This window comes from Conger conger, chromosome 12 (genome assembly GCF_963514075.1).
Source record: "Conger conger chromosome 12, fConCon1.1, whole genome shotgun sequence".
Classification (NCBI taxonomy): Eukaryota; Metazoa; Chordata; class Actinopteri; order Anguilliformes; family Congridae; genus Conger; species Conger conger.
The window spans coordinates 47237606-47260096 of NC_083771.1; the positions used below are offsets into that span (position 1 = coordinate 47237606).

The 22491-nt window shown below is 46.1% G+C and overlaps 1 protein-coding gene and 1 pseudogene across 1 annotated transcript; both read right to left on the reverse strand.

Moving 5' to 3' along the window:
- Positions 1–535: 535 nt before the first annotated feature.
- On the reverse strand, positions 536–15867 carry LOC133105610 (up-regulator of cell proliferation-like; annotated as a pseudogene).
- A 4692-nt stretch (positions 15868–20559) lies between these two features.
- On the reverse strand, positions 20560–22203 carry LOC133141617 (up-regulator of cell proliferation-like). Its single transcript, XM_061262183.1, has one exon. The coding sequence runs from the start codon at positions 22201–22203 to the stop codon at positions 20560–20562; it is 1644 nt and encodes a 547-aa protein (XP_061118167.1).
- Positions 22204–22491: the final 288 nt, after the last annotated feature.

The following is a 22491-nucleotide window of genomic DNA, read 5'->3' on the forward strand; positions in this document are numbered from 1 at the left end:
TAAGATAAGGTAAAGGCCAAAGAGGATGATGGATATTGGAGGGGTGTACCTTGATTTTTAAACATCGTGGTGGAAAGGTAATTTAGAAAGAGCTAGAGGGGTATATGTAACTTGCATGTGATTAGCAAACTGCAAAAGATGATATGTACACTGTAATCTGTATAACTCTATTCTTTTGATTGATTATAATAAAGTATATCTTACTATAATCATATGTGATAAAGAGTCTTTAGAGGAATACATTGAATACAGGACATCGATTACCAGATTTGCATCACACCCTTCACTTCGAGACTGGGCTGGAAGTTCAGTAGAACTTACCAGGGCTCCAGGACGTTCGGAGTACTTGAGTTCGTCCCCGAGACACCTCAGGGTGAGGTACTGCTCGTGGGAACGTGAGGTCTGAGCTCGGCAAGGGGTCCGTGGCTCACGACAATATAACACATAGTGATTATTATCTAACATATAACAGATCAACAAGACAGTATATAACGAACACCTAAGCAAGCAATGATGTAGAGCTGATAATTACCAGTGACACATGACGGTTATATTCTTTAATTATAAGAATGATTTACGCGATAGAACATATCATTTGGATTTTTGAAAAAAACATTTTTTAAAAAAAAATTCTTTAATATGGAGGTGACAATATGAAATTAACTCTGTTAAACTGTTAAAATATCACAGCCTATTTACTATCCTCATGAATGGAACAATGGACAGAGATCAGCCATGATGATTCACAGGCAGGATTTGTACAGATAAATGCTGCATAGGTAAGGATAGAAGCAATATCACTTTATAGTATGAATATGATTTTATGAGTACAATGAGCTGCTGATGGTATTATCTCTCACAGAACCAGAGAAGACTCAGGGGAGGCTGCAGGAATTCAGCAGTGTCTGTGTCAGTGACCAGGAATTCTCACTCTTTCCTAACATAAGTGATGATTGAATTCAACTGTCCCCTTTTAAAATGATGAGTGCTTTTACTATATTGTATAAAACCTGCTGTTTGTTCATGCCATCACATTTGACTGGAGGTCTGTTTTGCTTATGAGTCATACCTGTGAGTAGATTATTTGATATTAATGCCACTCAGGAGATGCATTTTCAACCCTACTGAAACTGGGGCTGTGTAATCAACTAACTTTGATCTCCTCCTGTTTTCATCAAGAAAGCTTCCTTCAGGTTTTCCATGGCTTTGTCTGGAGTTATAGCTCTCCAATTTCGGGGGATTTCAGCAGGCTCGGCTTCATATTTCTTGGCAAACTGCTTATTATACCTGCTGAAGACGTACTTCCAGTAGTCTGAGGCCTGGATGCTGGTGTCGGGCTGGATGCGCCAGTCAGGGTAAATGCTCCGATAGTCCTTGTATGGATGCCATTTCTTCTCTGTTCCTTTCAACCTGAATGTTTTCCCACTGACAACACTGGTGGAGCAGATATTGCTCATTAATATACGCGATACATGAATCCTCCATCCTGCAATCCCCTGAGGACGGTGAATGGAAGCAAAGTGCTCTGTGTGGCTCTTGCCACCAGCTTCACAGGGGGTCTTGCAGAAGGGACACTGCTTCCCACAGCCAAACACCCTGTTAAACAGCTCCTTCTGTGGCTGAAAGTGCAGTGAGGTCAGCCTGGCCCTCACATCCCCACCTTTCTGAAACTCTGCGGTAAAGGCCTGCTCCATTTCATCCACAAGCAGCTGCAGACACCGGGAAAAATCTTCTGGTTTGGCAGAGTTTAAGGCCAGGACAGCGCTGAGGGGGTCTTTGGGGATGACAAGCTCCTTCGCTAGGTCACTACAGATATCCTGAATGAACTGCTGAATGTTCTGGGACTCCTCGCCCCTTCCTGCTGCCTGTTCAGCTGCCTTCTTCTGTGAGGTCTGAATAGCTTCCTTTATTCTTCTAACCATCACCTTCAGGCGGTTCATTTCAATGTTCCTGAGGCGATCTCCCTCCGAGAACTGCTTAACCATCAGCTCCAAAATCCAGTCATGTACAAAGGTCTCGTAATTTTTTATGTATCTCATAAAAGTTATCACCCTTAAGCAGCTGCTCAAGGATTGAGAACTGGAAGAAGGATCGAGTGCTGAAATCAATGGCTGTCTGTCCTGTCAACATGTCACCCACAAGGTCAGGACCCAGAGATTTGGTGATGTATTCCTTCACCGCAGGTTGAAGACAGTTAACAGTGAAATCATTGGCTTTCTTCTGACACTGGTCTCTTTTGTTGAACAGGTCCTTAAAGTCTGTGTAGTACTGTTTCTTGCACTGTTCCAGACAGTGACGAGGATCATTTGCATGGATGAAAGCCAGATGCATTTTTTGAAACTCCCGTGCTGCATGTCCACAGATGTGGATCTTCAGCTTGGCCTGGAATTCAGCAGTTGTTTCCAGATTCCTGTGCCTGTCCAGGATTTCGTCTACCTTGCAAAGCAACTCTATTGTGTATGTTTTATGGTAATCAGATCTTGTTCTCAGTTTCTCATCAACAAACTGCTTGCTCTGCTCAATGATGTGATCAACTACCTGCTGGAACTCCTTCAACTCCTTTCCTGAGGATACATTACAATACCTTTGTTTTGATCCCAAATGTTTTCTTTTCACTTTGAATGGCTCTCTTCCATATTCAGACAAGTTGCCCACTTTGGAAAGTTTTTCACAAACTGAGCTGCCTTTCATCTTTAAGTTACCCCGCAGCTGGTGGGAGATGTCTGGCATAATGTTTCGTTCTTCCATGCTAGGGAACCGCAGCTCTGCTACAGTCTCATCCCACATCTTCTCAAATTCATCCTCTAGCTGTTGATCAGACAGATCTTTACTTGTTCTGCATTTCTCAATCAGCTCCAGCACCTTTTTCTCCATTGTGGCTGTGTGGTTTTCCTTGATGCTCTCTAACCTGAACATACCCTTTCTGATCTCCACCGCTGCCTCAAGCTTGTAAATCACAGAGCTCTCTGTCTCCCTCCTGATGGTTTTGGCTGTGATGTTGAAGCCCTCCTTGTACTTCTCTACCAAGTGAACATGTCCCTCTTGCCTCTTGTAGAATTCAGTCAGGTTGGCCAAAATGAGTGTTTCCCCTTTAGTCAGTTCTACCAAGGCCTCATTTGTCAGGTGGATCAGTAACTCATCCAAATTCTTAAATTCTGCTTCTCTGCCAAAGTTTGACACCTTTGTCTCAGCTTCCATTAGCCAGGAGTGCATGTTCTTCCTGAAGGCCCAATCCCATTGGTTGAACTCAGTGCAAAGCTGAGCATAAGCGTCAGCTACAAGGCTGTTGCGGAAACTGAAGATGAAGTTCTCATGCTTCACTGCGTTCCATAAGCTCTTGGCCCATTCAAGGAACTCAATGATTGTGTGTGCTGAGCTGTCTCCAGATTTTTGTTCCATAAACTTTTCAATCACATTCCTCTTGAAAAGATCCACAGACTCACTGTAGCCAACATTGACAGGGGCCATGGGAGGGTTGCCGTGCCAGAGCCCAGGGATGTACCAGGTGTTTCTCTCTGGATCATACTCCATGACATCAGTAAATGTGTAGTTGTTTCCCTTCTTTTCCATCTTAGCTGCTGCTTGGGTCATCTCATTCAGCTTATCCAGCAGAAAATTCCTGTCTCTAATGTTACTGTCATGGGCAGAGATGTCTGGCACATTCTGGTGCACAAACTGACAGCAGGGTTTTCTCCCAACTTCTTTCATACGTAGGAAGGCGTGCACCACAATCTGCAGGATATCGTTCATATCCATGGAATTCTCCATGGGGATGTTGATGACTGTGATGTCACTCAGCCCCACCACCAGAGTGGCCAGTTCATCATCATGCTCATGACTGTCAACCAGCTGTGCCAACTGTGGTGCCTTCAAACCTTCAGTGTCAATAACCATGATGTAATCACACCCAAGCTGCACCTTAAAATCCTCTTTCACTCTGATGAGGAGCATGAAGGCCCCTCTGGTGCACCTGCCACTACTGACAGCAAACTGGACCCCAAACATAGTGTTCAGGAGGGTGGACTTCCCAGTGCTCTGTACCCCCAGTACAGTGATCACCCGGATCTTACATTTATCCTGTGTGAGATGATGGAGTTCTTTCAGAACCTGCGACACCCACTCCAGAGGAATATTGCTTGAGTCTCCATCCACCAGCTCAAGAGGAAAGTCCTCCTGTAGCAGCTCGGCACAGAGAAGTGGCAGGCAGTTAATCTCTGGGGTGAGGGCTTCAGGGAGTGAGCAGGCTGACTCGTACAGCTGACCCATTTCCCTCAGGAAGTGCTCCGTCCCCAAGGAGCAGCTGGAGATCTCCCTGTCCAACTTAGCAATGAGCTCCTTGTTTTCTGAGGAACTCTGACACTCTTCCTTGTACTTTGCCCGAAGAGGTGGAAGGCTTTTGCGTGACAGATTATCCAGATTGATCCTCATCCACTTGAGGAAATACTTACGCTCCTTTGTGGAACTGCACATCGCGGAGATGAAGCAGGACATAGAATCGGAGATGCTGTGAGCCCTCTGCTGTTCTCTGAGCTTCTGCCTCTGATCTTCAAGCTCATTCTGGTAAACTTCTATGTTTTTCTCCCCAGCATTTTTCATCCTGCATTGTTCCTTCTCCAGTTTTGCCAGCTGTTTCCATGCAGTCCCTTGCAAGGGCAGCTCTTTCTCCTTGAAGCTCGGTATGTCAGATATTCCTCCTGTGATTTCATCAGCCTTCTTCTTGCCCTTCTTACAGTGGATGTCATTTTCATCAACATGGATCCCAAGCTCATCTGCAAGAGCAGACATCCTTTCAATGCTCATTTTAATGTTTCCCTTTAAAATTCCACGGATAGCCGAACGCAGTTTTTTGTTGAATTCTGCATCATTCATCCGCGGATGCTTTTTGATGATGTCACTGGGTTTTCTCTCAGAAACACAACTCCTGAAGTCATCCACATTGAAGCTCTGGCTCTGTGAATTGGTGATCAAAATCCAATGAGTCTTAGAGTCGAGAAATCTTTGTTCAAACTTAAAGTCGTCGCAAAACACAAATATAGCAGTAGATGTGTGGCAGAGGAAATCGTACTGAGTTTCAAAGTCTCTGAGGTCCCCACGGAGGTTAGCAATAGCCAGAGGCTCAGAGAAGATGTCTGTGTTTTTGTTCCCACTGGGCAGATACCAGCTGATTTCCACCAGCCCATTGGAAATCCTCCTTGGGGTGTCACCACACTCCATGTTTTTGTGAACAAAGGTGTCCTGGTACTGCTGAGGGTTGCTGAGGACCTGGTTCAGAATGTGAGACTTGGACATGCTGCAGTTTCCCAGCCTCACAAAAGAGACCATGGGGAGGTCAGAGAGAACAATGCTCTCCTCCACAAACCCTCTTTGATCATCCAAAGAGTGTGGCTTGTACTTTTTCACAATATCCCTCATGGCCCACAGCATTAAAGTGCACTGCTGGGTATCACATTTAGGAAGCAGCAGAGGCACAGAGAACTGGCACATGGACATTTTCAAAGCCATCTCCTGCTGGAGAAAACCATCTGAGCACAGAAGTACAGCAGTTATGAGGTCCAGGGGGTTGACTCTGTTGCTGTGGTCCTGTGGATTGTGCTCAGTGCTCAGTAAGCTATCCAGGTTTTGGGGCTCTGTGTCCTGTTCTGAGTTATAGCTCATTCTCCGAAAGGACTCATTCACCATCATCAGCTTCCTCAGGAAACACCATGGCAGAGATTTCAGAGACTGGATGCTTTCATCAGATAAAGTCTCTCCATCAATCTCCAGCACCTGGCTCAGAGTCAGCTTGTTCTGCAGGTGGTGTTCCAGTCCCAGGTCTCTCAGCAGCTCCTCCAGACTGGTTCCTGTCATTGGGGATGGAAGGTGCATTAGTACATATGCACAGTAGTACAGTAATAAAATCATAAGAATGCACATACATACACTTGCACATCAAAAAATGACTAAAGTTCTTGGCAGACTGAATGTTTCATACTCCTGAGTAATGCTACTGCCAGTTATTGTACCCTGCTCATCATCAATTCATCTCTAGCCCTGGACCGTGATTCTGAGGTGTTCAGGGACACTTGTAAGCAGTGATCCTCCCTGCTGAGTCCCTCCCCCCACCCTCGGAGCTGCTCCCTCATGCACAGGCCTTACTGGGATCCTGGTGTGTTGAGCCAAAGTCCGATGCCTTAACCTTGCACCACTGTGGAGCTCCCGTACAAAAACATTTAAGTCTAAATTTTTAAATAAATGTTATGCCGCATTTTAATGAGAGGTCACAGAAATGTATTTTTTAATTAAGTTCATTACAGGCTTAAAAATCACTGTTGCTAGAGCAATAGACCCTGACTGTCACGAGGTAGGTCACCTGGAAACTCCTTATTCTCCACCTGTGGAACATGGGAAAAGGAAGTTGTTGGAAATATAAAGTAGAATAAGTATTGAGGACAATTAGTTAGTCAGAAGGAAGAAGTCTTTTTTTTGGGGGGTGAATTTGTCCAGGGCCAGGACATTACATTATAGGCATTTGGCAGTCGCTCTTATCCAGAGCGACGTACAGTTGATTAGACTAAGCAGGAGACAATGCAGGGTTAAGGGCCTTGCTCAAGGGCCCAAAAGCTGTGCAGACCTTATTGTGGCTACACCGGGATTAGAACCTCCGACCTTGCGTGTCCCAGTCATTTACCTTAACCACTACACTACAGGCCGCCCTGGACCCCTCCTCCTACACTGTGCCCTGTCACTGTGCTGGGACATTGGATTTCTACTGGGTCCAGAGGGAAGAGCACCTCCCACTGGCCTACCAGCACCTCTTCCTACTTGGTTTCCCAGGAGGTCTCCCTCCTCTTCTGCTTGGGGTCCTCACCTTTACTGATGGTCTCATCTTCAGACACACTCACACTCTGCTCTGAGTCTTCAGTTTCCTGCAATGAAAAACATCACAGACAGTGTTTTCATATTTCCTATTGTTTGATTTTGGGCGGCACGGATGGTGCAGTGGGTAGCACTGCCGCCTCACAGCAAGGAGGTCCTGGGTTGGAATCCCTGTCGGCCGGGGCCTCTCTGTGCGGAGTTTGCATGTTCTCCCCGTGTCTGCGTGGGTTTCCTCCGGGTACTCCGGTTTCCTCCCACAGTCCAAAGACATGCAGGTTAGGCTGATTGGAGAGTCTAAATTGCCCGTAGGTATGAGTGTGTGAGTGAATGGTGTGTGTGCCCTGCGATAGACTGGCGACCTGTCCAGGGTGTATTCCTGCCTTTCGCCCAATGTATGCTGGGATAGGCTCCAGCCCCCCTGCGACCCTGATCAGGATAAGCGGGTTCAGATAATGGATGGATGGATGGATGTTTGATTTTGTTTTACACAATACAATGTAATACATTGACTCCTTTATTAATATGAATACGAGCCGGTATTTCAGGAAGTGGTCAGGTTAAGCGTGGCTTAGTTGAATAATGCAGCTGGGACCTGTCAGTCATTGAAGCTGTCCAATCACAAGCTTTCAGGCAAGAGTTCTGGGCGTGTCTGAATGTGACTCTAGGAATGGCTCTAGAGCAGAGATCTGAAACCCAAATCTTGGATGCTGCCCATGTTTCCTGGTGTTTTGTGTTTTTAGAAAATGTGTAATTTAAGTCACTGATTGCTTGTTTGCAAGGCCTTCACAGGATGCCTACAAGACACTAAAAAAACCTTTTTTAATTTGGCCTTCCAGGACTGGAATTAAACAACTGGATATTGTGGCCTACAGAACTAGAGTTTGGCTCCGAGATTTGTCAAATCTCACCTCCTCCTCGTGTTCAGTGTCTTTGGTGTCCTTACTCAAGGTCCCATCCATGTTTTCAGTGTCTGCTGAACCTCTCTTTTCATCTGATGTAGCTGGGCCAGCAGAGGAGGGTTGGGACTGGGCCAGGCAAGAGGATGTCTTCTCTGGTGCTGGTTCTGTGCCGAGACTGGATTGTTTGTCTGTGGTCTCCTCCCCATTCTCAGAATCTGCACCTGAGATGCTCAAAGACAGACTACAGTCACACCCCTTGCTATATGAGGTCCAAGGAAGGGTCCCAAACCCTTAACATCCACCCCAAGTAAAATGTGTCATTTAAAAAAAAGCAGGGCAGCATGGATGGTGCAGTGGGTAGCACTGCCACCTCACAGCAAGGAGGTCCTAGGTTCGTAATCCCAGTCGACCGGGGCCTCTCTTTGTGGAGTTTGCATGTTCTCCACGTGTTCATGTGGGTTTCCTCCCATAGTCCAAAGACATGCAGGTTAGGCTGATTGGATAGTCTAAATTGCCTGTGGGTATGAGTGTGTGAGTGAATGGTGTGTGTGCCCTGCGATGGACTGGCGACCTGTCCAGGGTGTATTCCTGCCTTTCGCCCAATGTATGATAGGCTCCAGCCCCCCTGCGACCCTGTTTAGGATAAGTGGGTTAAGATAAAAGATGGATGGATGGATGGAGTTTCTTTAAAGCAGTGCAATGGTGCACAGCTAAGCACTAGTGGCTCAGCTAAGCACCATTTAAGACATGGCTCAGCATCACAGTGGCGCTATTATGGTCTGCGTTTTCTGTCACGTTTCAGGTCTGTCTCACCATGTTTTATGTTGATTTATGTTTATTCATGTTGTCTTAGTCACGTAGTGTCTTATCATGTTTTATGTTAGTCTAGGTTCGTCATGTTGTTTAGTTTATTTCTTGTTACGATTTATTTTCTCGTCATGTCTAGTTATGTTTCGTTACGATTATATTACCTGGTTATGTTGAGTGATTATCGTCTTAGTTTCGCTTTGTGTTATGTTTCGATGCATGTTTATTGTTACGTTAACTGGTCGTTGTTATGCATACACTTTTACATGTTTTTCCGCAAACCTTGCGTTCCGCCTTTTCTCTCTCTCTCTCTCTCTCTCTCTCTCGTTCTGTCCTTCACTCCCCTAGTGTTTCTATTTGTCTATTTACTAAAACTACTAACGCTAGATCAGGATTGGGTAGAAACTAACAAGACTAATCATGTGTTCATGTACCTTACGTTTCTCGTGCATGTCATTTACTAATTTACTAATGCTAGGGCAGGATAGGTTTATTACTAACGATTACTAATCTCCTTGTTAAACTTGTCATCCATCGCACCTGTTTTCCATTTCCTTGCTACGCTCTAACTAATTGTCTACACCTGTCTACACCTGCATTTATAGCCCAGTCGCGCAACTGTTCACTGCGAAATTGTCTGCCTCTGTTTACCACACAACTCTTGAGCATTATTTACTGTTTGATTACACGTTACGATCCACGCCTGTTTACCGACCATCGTTTATTGATTTCTGTTTTGTGACCATCGTTTGTTTTTTGACTTCGTCCTTGCCTACCGGTTTTGTACTTTTGCTTCGCTGATTGTTTCATGGTTTCGACTCCCACTTCGTCCACGACTACGCCTCTGCCTGCCGTCCGTCTGTTCATCTGCCCCGCTGACAGCTCTCCTGCTACCGGACCTCCCTGCACGTCTACCGACTACGAGTTTGCCTCTTCCCTCGGCACCGTGCTTTTTGTTTGTTTACTTTTTGTTTGGCTGGATCTACGTGTATGGACTTTGCTTGTGTTGACTACTCTCCTGGGATTCGTCCCGAATAAAGCCCTGAGGGGTCTTTATATTACTATTGTTTCTGAGTCGTGCATTTTGGGTCCAACCCCCACGCACCCGTCTCATTTTCTGTGTCTATATTTTGTAAGTCCTCAGAATTTTTGCCTCTGCGCTTCCAGAAGTCAGTCAGTTCATCCCCTATCATTTGTTTCACCTGTGTTCCACTTCCTGATTGTTGTAGTATTTCACAGATTGATATGTGCTTCTGTGTACCCTTCGTCTTCTCTTCGCTGTGTTTGGACTCCCTTTGATTTATTGGTTTGTGTTTTTGTGTTTGTGTTATTCATCCGCTAGTTTGGACTATCTTATTGTTTTTTTTGCATCTGTTTGCCTGGCAATCAGACCCCTGCTTGGAGTATTGTTTAAGAACTGTTTATTCTACACTTTGGCTTGTCTACTCTGCCTCAAAGTTAATAAAGACTTTAACTTGAACTTCTGTGGTCTCGCCATTGGGTTTGTTGTTCTGAAGCCTCACAGGCACAGGGCATCACACTTTCGTTCACTGCAGTTGCACACAGAGGACCGGGGGTTCATTCCCCAGTCCTGCCAGATCTGAGTATGGCATTATTGGGCCGCTAGACTTGGCGGGGAGGTTCGCTACATATAAGCACTCCTGATCACCTTGGAACCACAGTCTGGGGCTCGAGTTAATGCATGGGCGATTGAAATAAACAGCCTCAACTTCACTTCCAGTCCCAGGCTGGCTGGAGTGGGTGTGTTAATCAGAGCGGGTGTGTTAATCAGAGTGGGTGTGTTAATCAGAGTGGGTGTGCCTATTATAGTGGGTGTGGCTCTCACTGACTGGGTGCTCAGGTGTTTCCTGTTGGTCAGAGTCTAACAGAGTGGGACAAAAAGCAATCACAACAGCAGTCACAATGTAGGCAGATTCCTACAGCCATATACTGTATAGTCACAGCCGCCAGCTTCAGTGAAACACAGACAGTGCTATAGCAGTCAGCTGAAGATTTTATGCACATCCTATAAATGTTCAGTCATGATAACCTTGTCTTCATTTGAAGCATAAAACATCAGCAAAACAAATGTACCAATTAGGGCAGCCATCTAAACTGTTAAGTTGAAATTGCTACTGCTTTGACTAGTTTAGCAAGCTGGGTGAATGATAATTAAGCTAGGGGGGCTGGTTATTAACTAGCCTGCTAGGTTTACCTGGGACAGGTTTCCTTGCAGAGCACAGTTTGTAGCCACATTCACTGCAGAACTTGTCATTCTGCCGACATTTTCTGCTGCAACTGGGGCACTCCATCTGCATCCCTCTGGGCAAACGTAACATAACAAAACACAACACAACACAACACAACACAATGATGAGAACAGGCCATTCAGCCAGCAATGCTCACCTTTACCAAACACTAAATTGTACCTCCTGCTTAGTTTGCCTAAAAGCTAGATAGTATCTAACACTATCAAGCCTGGTTTTGAAAACCCCCCAGTGTTTCTGCCTCCACTACATTTCCTGGCATGCTACTCCACACAGTGACCACTCTTTGTGTGAAAAAATACTTTCTAATATCTATGAAGAATTTATCCTTTGTCAATTTCCATTTATGCTCTCTCGTTGTGCTTACTGAACTCACCCTGAAGAATTGCCTGTAGTTCACTTTGTTAATTCCTTGGATGAATTAAAAAGCCTCGATAAAATCACCCCGAAGTCTCCATTTCCTAAGCTTAGAGAGACTAAGCATCTCACCTGTTTTTTTAGCAATGGTGCCAAACCAGACTTAATAACAAGAAAAGACATGTAGCATCACAAAAGTCCTTGCAAATTGTGATGATCTTTCAATCATGAGGAGACGAAAGCTTCAGCAAGCACAAGTAAACAGGTCTATTGAAAAATACATTGAAAATGTTGCTGTTGTCTCGATGGGCATTTAGAGTAAAGACTGTAGCTGGGCCACTGAAGATGCAACATTAAGAATAAGGCCAAACCACAAATAGAAAATGCAGTATTCTGAAATAAGCTCAAACCAAACAGCAGCTAAGGGAAGTGAGGAGTTCATTGAGATAGACTAAAACTAGAAATAAATGCAGATGTGGTCAATGTAGTTAACACTACACACAAATCTAGGTTGATATACAGACGTTTATTTTATACGTCATGAGGGAAATCTCTTCTTCTTCTTCTTTCGTATATCGTCAGATGGCCAACTCAGTGTCATGCAGCCACGCCCTCGTCTCCGGTCCTAAGTCGAAAAGGCCAGCTTCTGAGGGTGGGCTGTATAGGGGGCAGCCGGTGATTATGTGCTCGGCAGTCTGTTCAGGCTCGCCACACTCACATGCCGCACTGTCCGATAGGCCCCACTTCTTCAGAGATGACTTGAAGCGTCCGACACCAGAGCGCAGACGGTTCAGTGAGGTCCATAGATGGCGTGGCATGTCTTCTCCTTTTACACCGCCTCCTGGGTCCCGGATGTATCGTTGCATGCGGGAGGGCCCAGCCGTCTCCCACGTCTGTTTCCAGGATGCTGCCAGCCAGGCGTCTCTGGATAAGTCCTCAGGGATAGACTGTAGCATCTCCTGTGCTGCCTTGTTGTAGGGATGGCGAGACTTAAGCCTGCATGGTGGTGCCGGAGTTGTTGTGGCTTTGTGTAGGATGTGCCAGTCGTGCTTCTGGGCTTTTCTTGCCAGGGCGAGGGTAGCCGCATCCCGTCGGGAGACTGGCTGGGGCGATTCCAGCTAGGACTGGCAGGTAGGACACAGGGGTGGGTTTCAGACAACCAGTAACTATACGGAGGGCGCTGTTGATGACCGTATCTACCTTGTTCACATGTGGACTTCTGCTCCAGGCTGGGGCACAGTATTCTGCTACGGGTAAGACCAGGGCTTGCGTGGATATGCGTAGGGTCTGGGGGGAAGCTCCCCAAGTCGAACCCGCCAGGCGGCGGATGAGCGAGACCCTTGCTGTTGTCTTGGCCTTCACTTCATCCAGGTGTTGCTTGTAGGACAGTGTCCGGTCCAAGCATACGCCAAGGTACTTGGGGGCTTGCTGGAACTCCAGGCGGTTGTTGCCAACATGCACGTCCAGTTCCCTTCTTGCTTCCCGATTGTTAAGGTGGTAAGCTGCAGACACTGTCTTGCCCATGCTGAGCTGAAGGTGCCACTTCTGGAGGTAGTCTGCCAGGATGCCCATGTCTCGGTTGAGGCCATCTTCCATCGCCTTCCATGTTGGGCGGCGAAGCATGATGGCCAAGTCGTCCGCATAGCCATACTTGGTAGATGTTGTATCTGGCAGGTCGTGAATGTATATGTTGAACAACATTGGTGAGAGGACGGAGCCTTGCGGGACACCGTTCTTCAACTTTCTGAGCCTGCTGGTCTGGCCATCGCTGGTCTGTAGGATGAAGCTACGGTTCGATAGCATCTCCATAATGAACCTCACCATGTGCCGGTCCGGGATTGTCCTCAACAGTTTCAGATGTAGTCCACGGTGCCACACGGTGTCATAGGCAGCTGTCAGGTCCAGGAATACTACTCCAGCTTTTTCGTTATCCTGAAAGCTGTCCTCGATGTCCTGAGTGAGTAGCGTTACCTGATCCACTGTTGACCTGCCTCGACGGAAGCCGGCTTGTTCCGGTGGGAGTTGTGGGTCCACCACTGGCTCGATGCGGCTGTGAATCAGCCTCTCCAGGATCTTATATGGGACACAGAGCAGAGAGATGGGCCTGTAGGACTTCGGGTCTTCGGCGGGTTTGTTCGGCTTTGGCAAGGCTATGACGGAAGCACGGCGCCAGGTCTTTGGGAGCTTGGACCTCCGGAAGCATGATGAGAAGAACGAGCATAGCCAGTAAGATGTTCTTTCACTTTGGTGTATGACAAACTCTGGGTGGATATTGTCTCGACCTGATGACTTGCCCGGCTTCAGTTTGTTGATTGCTGCACTTAGTTCGGCTACTGTGAAGTCTCCTGAGAGGTTAGCATCGACGCTGGCTGCCTTGGAGAGAGACGATACCTCACACGAGGTCAATCGTGTGACGTTTCTGTCAGCATCAGGGAAGCGACCATTTTTCAGGAGCTGGGAAGCAATGGCATCTGCTGTCACTGGACACCTGCGGGGGGTTGTTTTTCTCCCTGAGAGCAGGTTGATGGTCTGCCACGCCTTCCGGCTAGAGTGGGTGAAGTCGATAGCTTCCACTACTTCAGTCCACCTGGCCCTTCGGGTGTCGTCCAGCTTCTGCAATAGGGTTGTTGCGGTTGCGTCCATTTCTTCCCTGGAGCTTGCCTGCTGGTGTTGGCGCAGCAGGCAGCTGCACTCCTCATCCCAGCCCGGGATGTAGTTCTTATTGTAGCCACGTGGGATGTTGTGCTTTGCTGCCCTGAGGAGGACTTCACAGTAGGCGGCGTATGCAGCATCCACATCAGCTGCTTCTGGGTCCAGGAGACCAGCAGTTCTTCTTTCCGTTTCCGCCATAAACTGCCGCCAGTTCGCCTTCCTGAAGTTCCATCTCCTGACCGGTTTGCCAGATACCGGCTGTACCAGTGATGGTACTTTGATGATGGATGGCCGGTGGTGTGAACGAGGGAACATGTCCAAGACACGTCTCTCCGGTTTCAGGTCGTTACTGCGGCATACAGCAAAGGCCAGGTCTGGGTTGGTGTGAGAGTTCCAGCGTGCAGAAAAGAAGCTTGGGGGCTCCTTTGGGTCGAAGAGCAGCAGTGCCTCAGCGTTAGAAGCCCACTCACTCAGCGCTTCACCATCCTGTGATGTGTGGTTGTAACCCCAATCTGTATGTTGGCAATTGAAGTCACCTGCATAGATGGCGGGAGGAGTCACAGATGGTAGTGATGATACAGTCAGCACAGTTGGTGGGGGCTTGTATACATTCACAACAGATGTTTCTTGGATTTTGGTGACCAGCCACTCAATGTTGCAGCCGGGTGGAGATTGACTGGTGGCTGACCAGCTCAGTCCTTCCCGGACAAAGGTTGCCATTCCATGCTTCTTGCTGTGGATGGATCCGGTGAGGAAGAACCCAGGCAGTTTGAGGTTGTCGTCAGAAACCCAGTGTGTCTCTTGCAGGAGAATAGCTGCCACTTTGTTGGAATCGGCAAGATGCCTGATGACTTCGAGTTTGGCGATGGTAAGGCCCTCGACGTTGAGTTGGAGCACCGACAGACCTTGGTTTTCGACGGTGGGGGTGTCCGCCTGTCCTGGCGAGGACGTTCTCTGCCTTGGTCTTGGCCTCGGCTTGTACCTTGGTCCGCCAGCTCGACGATTCTTTGGCGACATTAGTTTCATGAGTTGGTCTCGCACCATTTCTCACTACTCACAGGAGAGGCCGCGTGAAGGCTGTCGTCATCTCCCCCAGGGAAATCTCTGATATCAAATTTTGATATCAGGGAAATCTCTGATATCAAATTATAGAACGTACTTGGTTGCTAGGTGGTTAAATTACATTTAAGGGGACAATGACTTTTTCATTCAATGTTTTATTGTTTGAAAACTTTTTTCATTAAAACAATGAAACAATCATTTAAATATTTACTGAGATTCCCTTTTCCTAATATTAGATTTTGTCTAAAGATCTGAAACCATTCGGTGTGAAAAATATGCAGTAATGGAGGAAATCAGGAAGGGGGCGTTTTTACGGCACTGTATGCACATTCTCAGCTTTGGCTTCAAGGTATTTTCTATACATTTTGGTTTCACCATGTACAAATGACAACACTTTTATACATAGAATGGAAAATGGTTGGCATTTATATAGTGCCTTTATCCAAAACGCTGTACAATTGATGCTTCTCATTCACCCATTCATACACACACTCACACACTCAACTGCGATTGGCCTCCATGCAAGGTACTGACCAGCTCGTCAGGAGCATTTGGGGGTTAGGTGTCTTGCTCAGGGACACTTCGACACAGCAACCCTCCGACTGCCAGACAACTGCTCTTACTGCCTGAGCCATGTCGCCCCCGCATTTAGTATTGCATTAACACTGGGCATTTTCTGTGCGTGTATGATAAGCTGTGAATAACACCAATGGGTGCCCTTGCCTCCCATGCCCAGCACAAAGTCCTGCATGGTCCTGTGCTATAGTGCTTTTCTGAATGCGTTTATATTAGCCAGTATATGAAGATGTTTAATTTAGCTTCACTTACCTATAAAATCTCTTCTGGAATCAATTTGGCTGCAATGTCTTTTCCGCAAAAGAATAAAGCAAAGTGTGAAGATGAAATGAGACTGATGCTCCAAACAGAGTGCGTTTCACAATGACCCAACCGTTGACGGTCAGGCAATGTTCCAGTGTCTGCTTTTTAAAAAAAAATTACACAATAGTGCACGGGGGCGAACTCAGAGATATCAGACTGAAGTTGGCTGCAGCAGTAATCTGTCTCTATCAGAGGGGGCCGGGCAGGCGGTTAGGGGACATGGTGGTTAGGAGATATGGCGTTATCCGAATTGCAAGAACGTTTCTGTAAATTCAATGGAATACATAAACAACCACACTTATAATATCTCCGCCCTTTGTTTGTGTGATCCACCCTTAAATGCATGTGCATTAAGGAGAGAAGCGCAGCTGGCCAAGATCTCAGGCATACGGCTGTTCTAGCCCCGTGCACCAGTTTGATACATATGCTGCATGTTTCCTGGGCACAATGCGTCATATGTGTGCCTGAAAATAGGCGCAAAAGGCTGAGTACATCTGATGTTCTGATCCGGGGGGGTCCGCAAGGGCGCACCCCACTTCTACCATTCATGTACGTATGAGAGTTTGACATCTACGGAAAATAAAAAGAGATTTCATGTGCATCGAAAGTATGGCATTTCTACATATCAGACTACATTGCTCAATACCCAGTACATAGATTGACCCCATCGAAACAAATCATTCAATAGACACAGTGCATAGATTGCATAGATTAAACCATTCAAAACAAAATTTGCAAAGATTTCTACATTTACAGTTTACATTTTAGTCATTTGGCAGACGCTTTTAATCCAAAGTGATTTACAAGTGCATAGGTTCTTCCACAAGTCAAAGCATCACACCCATAACTAGGAAAATACATAGGAAGTGCTGTTTTAAAAACATGTTCTCACTTTGAGCCCAGTTCAAGGGACTGAACAAAATAAGTTCAAATCAAATGAAACGTTTATTTTTAATGTGAGAATGTGAAGGTGTCTGGAGAAATTAATTAATTTGACAAAGTTTGAATTCAGTTTTCTAAATGGAAAAATATAGTCATAATGGTGACATATAACATATAACATATAGTGATGATTAGGCAGTAAGTAATTTATAACTTCAAACATCTAAGAAGGCAGTGATGTAGAGCAGATAATTGCCAATGACACATGAAGGTTTTCTGCTTTCATTATAAGAATGATTAACCAGATAGAAAACATATTTGGGATTTTTTGTGAAGAAAAAAAAAGGAGTCTTTAATATGGAGGTGACAATATGAAATTAAACTGTTGAAATATCACAGCCTATTTACTGTCCTAATGAATGGAACAATGGACAGAGATCAGCCATGATGATTCAAAGGCAGGATTTGTACAGATAAATGCTGCATAGGTAATGATAGAGGCAATATTAATTTATAGTATGAATATGATTTTATGAGTACAATGAGCTGCTGATGGTAATATCTCTCATAGAACCAGAGAAGACTCAGGGGAGGCTGCAGATATTCAACAGTGTCTGTATCTGTGTCAGTGACCAGGAATTCTCACTCTTCCCAAACATCAGTGATGATTGAATTCAACTGCCCCCTTTTAAAATGTGTGAGTGCTTGATTTGTATTGTATAAAACTTGCTGTTTGTTCATGCCATTCAACTTGGATGGGGCTCTGTTTTGCTTAACCATTATGAGTCATACCTGTGAGTAGATTATTTGATATTAATGGCACTCAGAAGATGCATCTTCAACCCTACTGAAACAGGGGATGTGTAATCAATTAATTTTGATCTCCTCCTGTTTTCATCAAAAACCTTTCCTTCAGGTTTTCCATGGCTTGGACTGGGGTTATATCTCTCCAGTTGGGGGGAATTTCAGCAGGCTCGGTTTCATATTTCTTGGCAAACTGCTCGTTAAACTTGCAGAAGACGTACTTCCAGTAGTCTGAAGCCTGGATGCTGGTGTCAGGCTGGATGCGCCAGTCAGGGTAAATGCTCAGGTAGTCCTTGTATGGATGCCATTTCTCCTCTGTTCCAGTCAACCTGAAGTTTTTTTCACTGGCAACACTGGTGGAGCAGATATTGCTCACTAATATATGCGATTCACAATTACTCCATCCTGCAATCCCCTGAGGACGGTGAATGGAAGCAAAGTACTCTGTGTGGCTCTTGCCACCAGCTTCACAGGGGGTCTTGCAGAAGGGACACTGCCTCCCACAGCCAAACACCCTGTTAAACAGCTCCTTCTGTGGCTGAAAGGGCAGTGAGGTCAGCCTGGCCCTCACATCTCCACCTTTCTGAAACTCTGCGGTAAAAGCCTGCTCCATTTCATCCACAAGACACCGGGAAAAGTCTTCTGGTTTGGCAGAGTTTAAGGCCAGGACTGCGCTGAGGGGGTCTTTGGGGATGACAAGCTCCTTCGCTAGGTCACTACAGATATCCTGAATGAACTGCTGAATGTTCTGGGCCTCCTCACCCCTTCTTGCTGCCTGTTCAGTTGCCTTCATCTGTGCGTTCTTAATGGCTTCCTTTATTCTGCTAAGCATCACCTTCAGGCGATTCATCTCAATATCCCCAAGTCTATCTCTCTCTGAGAACTGCTTCACCATCAGCTTCAATATCCAGTCATGGACAAAGGTCTCATATTTTTTAATGTATTTCACAAAGTCCTAAAAGTTATCACCAGTAAGCAGCTGCTCAAGGATTGAGAACTGGAAGAAGGTTCCAGTGCTGAAAGCAATGGCTTTCTGCCCTGCCAACATTTCATCCACAAGGTCAGGGCCCAGAGATGTATTCCTTCACCGCAGGTTAACAGTTAACAATGAAATCATTGGCTTTCTTCTGACACTGGTCTCTTTTGTTGAACAGGTCCTTAAAGTCTGTGTAGTACTGTTGCTTGAACTGTTCCAGACAGTGACGAGGATCATTTGCATGGATGAAAGCCAGATGCTTTTTTTGAAACTCCCGTGCTGCATGTCCACAGATGTGAAACTTCAGCTTGGCCTGAAATTCAGCAGTTGTTCCCAGATTCTTGTCCAAGATTTTGTCTCTAATGCAAAGCATGTCTATTGTGTATGTTTTATGGTAATCAGATTTTGTTCTCACTTTCTCATTGACAAACTGCTTGCTCTGCTCAATGATGTGATCAACTACCTGCTGGAACTCCTTCAGCTCCTTTCCAAAGTCAAAATTCCAAATCCTTTGATTTAATGCCAGATGTTCACTTTTCACTATGAATGGCTCGCTTCCATATCCAGACAAGTTGCCCACTTTTGACAGTATTTCACGTACTGAGCTGCCTTTCATCTCTAAGTTAACCCACAGCTGGTGGTAGATGTTTTGCACAATGTCTCGTTCTTCCATGCCAGGGAACCGCAGCTCTGCCACGGTCTCCTTCCACATCTTCTCAAATTCATCCTCCATCAGACAGATCTTTACTTTTCCTGCATTTCTCAATCAGCCCCTGCACCTTTTTCTCCATTGTGGCCATTTGATTGTTCTTGATGCTCTCTAACCTGAACATACCCTTTCTGATCTCCACCGCTGCCTCAAGCTTGTTTTTCACAGAGTTCTCTGTCTCCATCCTGATGGTTTTGGCTGTGATGTTAAAGTCCTCCTTGAACATCTCTACCAAGTGAACATGTCCCTCTTGCCTCTTGTAGAATTCAGTCAGGTTGGCCAAAATGAGTGTTTCCCCTTTAGTCAGTTCTACCAAGGCCTCATTTGTCAGGTGGACCAGTAACTCATCCAAATTCTTAAATTCTGCTTCTGTGCCAAAGTTTGACACCTTTGCCTCAGCTTCCATTAGCCAGGAGTACATGTTCTTCCTGAAGGCCCAATCCCATTGGTTGAACTCAGTGCAAAGCTGAGCACAAGCTTCAGTTACAAGGTTGGAAGCTGAAGATGAAGTTCTCATACTTCACTGCTTGCCATAAGCTCTTGGTCCATTCAAGAAACTCAATGATTGTATGTGCTGAGCTGTCTCCAGATTTTTGTTCCATAAACTTCTCAATCACATTGCTCTTGAAAAGATCCACAGACTCACTGTAGCCAGCATTGACAGGGGCCATGGGAGGGTTCCCATGCCAGAGCCCAGGGATGTACCAGGTGTTTTTCTCTGCATCATACTCCATGACATCAGTAAATGTTTTGTTGTTTCCCTTCTTTTCCATCTTAGCTGCTGCTTGGGTCATCTCATTCAGCTTCTCCAGCAGAAACTTCCTGTCTCTCATGTTACTGTCATGGGCAGAAATGTCTGGCACATTCTGGTGCACAAACTGACAGCAGGGTTTTCTCCCAACTTCTTTCATGCGCAGGAAGGCGTGCACCACAATCTGCAGGATATCGTTCATTTCCGTGGAATTCTCCATGGCGATGTTGATGACTGTGATGTCACTCAGCCCCACCACCAGAGTGGCCAGTTCATTATCATGCTCATGACTGTCATCCAGCTGTGCCAACTGTGGTGCCTTCAAACCTTCAGTGTCAATAACCATGATGTAATCACACCCAAGCCGCACTTTAAAATCCTCTTTCACTCTGATGAGGAGCATGAAGGCCCCTCTGGTGCACCTGTCACTACTGACAGCAAACTGGACCCCAAACATGGTGTTCAGGAGGGTGGACTTCCCAGTGCTCTGTACCCCCAGTACAGAGATCACCCGGATCTTACATGTATTCTTTGGTAGATCATGGAGTTCTTTCAGAACCTGCGTCACCCACTCCAGAGGAATATTGCTTGAGTCTCCATCCACCAGCTCAAGAGGAAAGCTCTCCTGTAGCAGCTTGACACAGAGACGTGGCAGGTGCTTAATCTCTGGGGTGAGGGCTTCGGGGAGTGAGCAGGCCGAACAGCTGACCCATTTCCCTCAGGAAGTGCTCAGTCCCCAAGGAGCAGCTGGAGATCTCCCTGTCCAACTTAGCAATGAGCTCCTTGTTTTCGGAGGAATTCCGACACTGTTCCTTGTACTTTGCCCAAAGAGGTGGAAGGTGTGTGCGTGACAGATTATCCAGATTGATCCTCATCCACTTGAGGAAATACTTGCACTCCTCTGTGGAATTGCACATCGCGGAGATGAAACGGGACATAGAATTTGAGATGCTGTGAGCCTTCTGCTGTTCTCTGAGCTTCTGCCTCTGATCTGCAAGCTCATTCTTGTAAACTTCTATGTTTTTCTCCCCAGCATTTTTAATCCTGCACTGTTCCTTCTCCAGGTTGGCCAGCTGTTTCCATGCAGTCCCTTGTAAGGGAAGCTCTTTCTCCTTGAAGCTCGATATGTCAGATATTCCTCCTGTGATTTCATCAGCCTTTGCCTTGCCCCTCTTACAGTAGTAGTCATCTTCATCAACATGGATCCGTAATTCATGGGCAAGATCAGACATCCTTTCAATGCCCATTTTAATGTTTCCCTTTACAATTCCACGGAGAGTCGAACACAGTTTTTTGTTGAATTCTGCATCACTCATCCGCTGATGCTTTTTGATGATGTTACTGGGTTTTCCCTCAGAAACACATCTCCTGAAGTCATCCTCATTGAAGCTCTGGCTCTGTGAATTGGTGATCAAAATCCAATAAGTCTTAAATGGCTTAGATTCCAGAAATCTTTGTTCAAACTCAAAGTCGTCGCAAAACACAAATATAGCAGTAGATGTGCGGCAGAGGAAAGTGTACTGAGTTTCAAAGTCTCTGAGGTCCCCACGGAGGTTAGCTATAGCCAGAGGCTCAGAGAAGATGTCATTTTTTTTGTTCCCACTCGGCAGATACCAGCTGATTTCCACCAGACCATTGGAAATCCTCCTTGGGGTGTCACCGCACTCCATGTTTTTGTGAACAAAGGTGTCCTGGTACTGCTGAGGGTTGCTGAGGACCTGATTCAGAATGTGAGACTTGGACATGCTGCTGTTTCCCAGCCTCACAAAAGAGACCATGGGGAGGTCAGAGAGAACAATGCTCTCCTCGACAAACCCTCTTGGGTCCTCCAAAGAGTGTGGCTTGTACTTTTTCACAATATCCCTCATGGCCCACAGCATTAAAGTACACTGCTGTGTATCACATGTAGGAAGCAGCAGAGGCACAGAGAACTGGCACATGGACATTTTCAAAGCCATCTCCTGCTGGAGAAAGCCATCTGAGCACAGAAATACAGCAGTTATGAGGTCAAGGGGGTTGACTCTGTTGCTGTGGTCCTGTGGATTGTTCATGGTGTTCAGTGAACTATCCAGGCTTTGGGGCTTTGTGTCCTGTTCTGAGGAGCAGCTCATTCTCCGAAAGGACTCATTCACCATCATCAGCTTCCTCAGGAAACACCATGGCAGAGATTTCAGAGACTGGATGCTTTCATCAGATAAAGTCTCTCCATCAATCTGCAGCACCTGGCTAAGAGTCAGCTTGTTCTTCAGGTGGTGTTCCAGTCCCATGTCTCTCAGCAGCTCCTCCAGACTGGTTCCTGTCATTGGGGATGGAAGCTGCATTAGTACATATGCACAGCAGAACAGTAATAAAATCATAAGAATGCACATAAATACACTTGCACATCAAAAAATGACTAAGGTTCTTTGCAGAGTGAATGTTTCGTACTCCTGAGTAAAGCTACTGCCAGTTATTGTACCCTGTTCATCATCAATTCATCTCTAGCCCTGGACCGTGATTCTGAGGTGTTCAGGGACACTTGTATGCAGTGATCCTCCCTGCCGAGTCCCTCCCCCCACCCTCGGAGCTGCTCCCTCATGCACAGGCCTTAC

Bases quoted from the DNA above. Each gene is read 5' to 3' on its own strand.
- LOC133141617 (XM_061262183.1), bottom strand. From the start codon at position 22,203: ATGACAGGAACCAGTCTGGAGGAGCTGCTGAGAGACATGGGACTGGAA.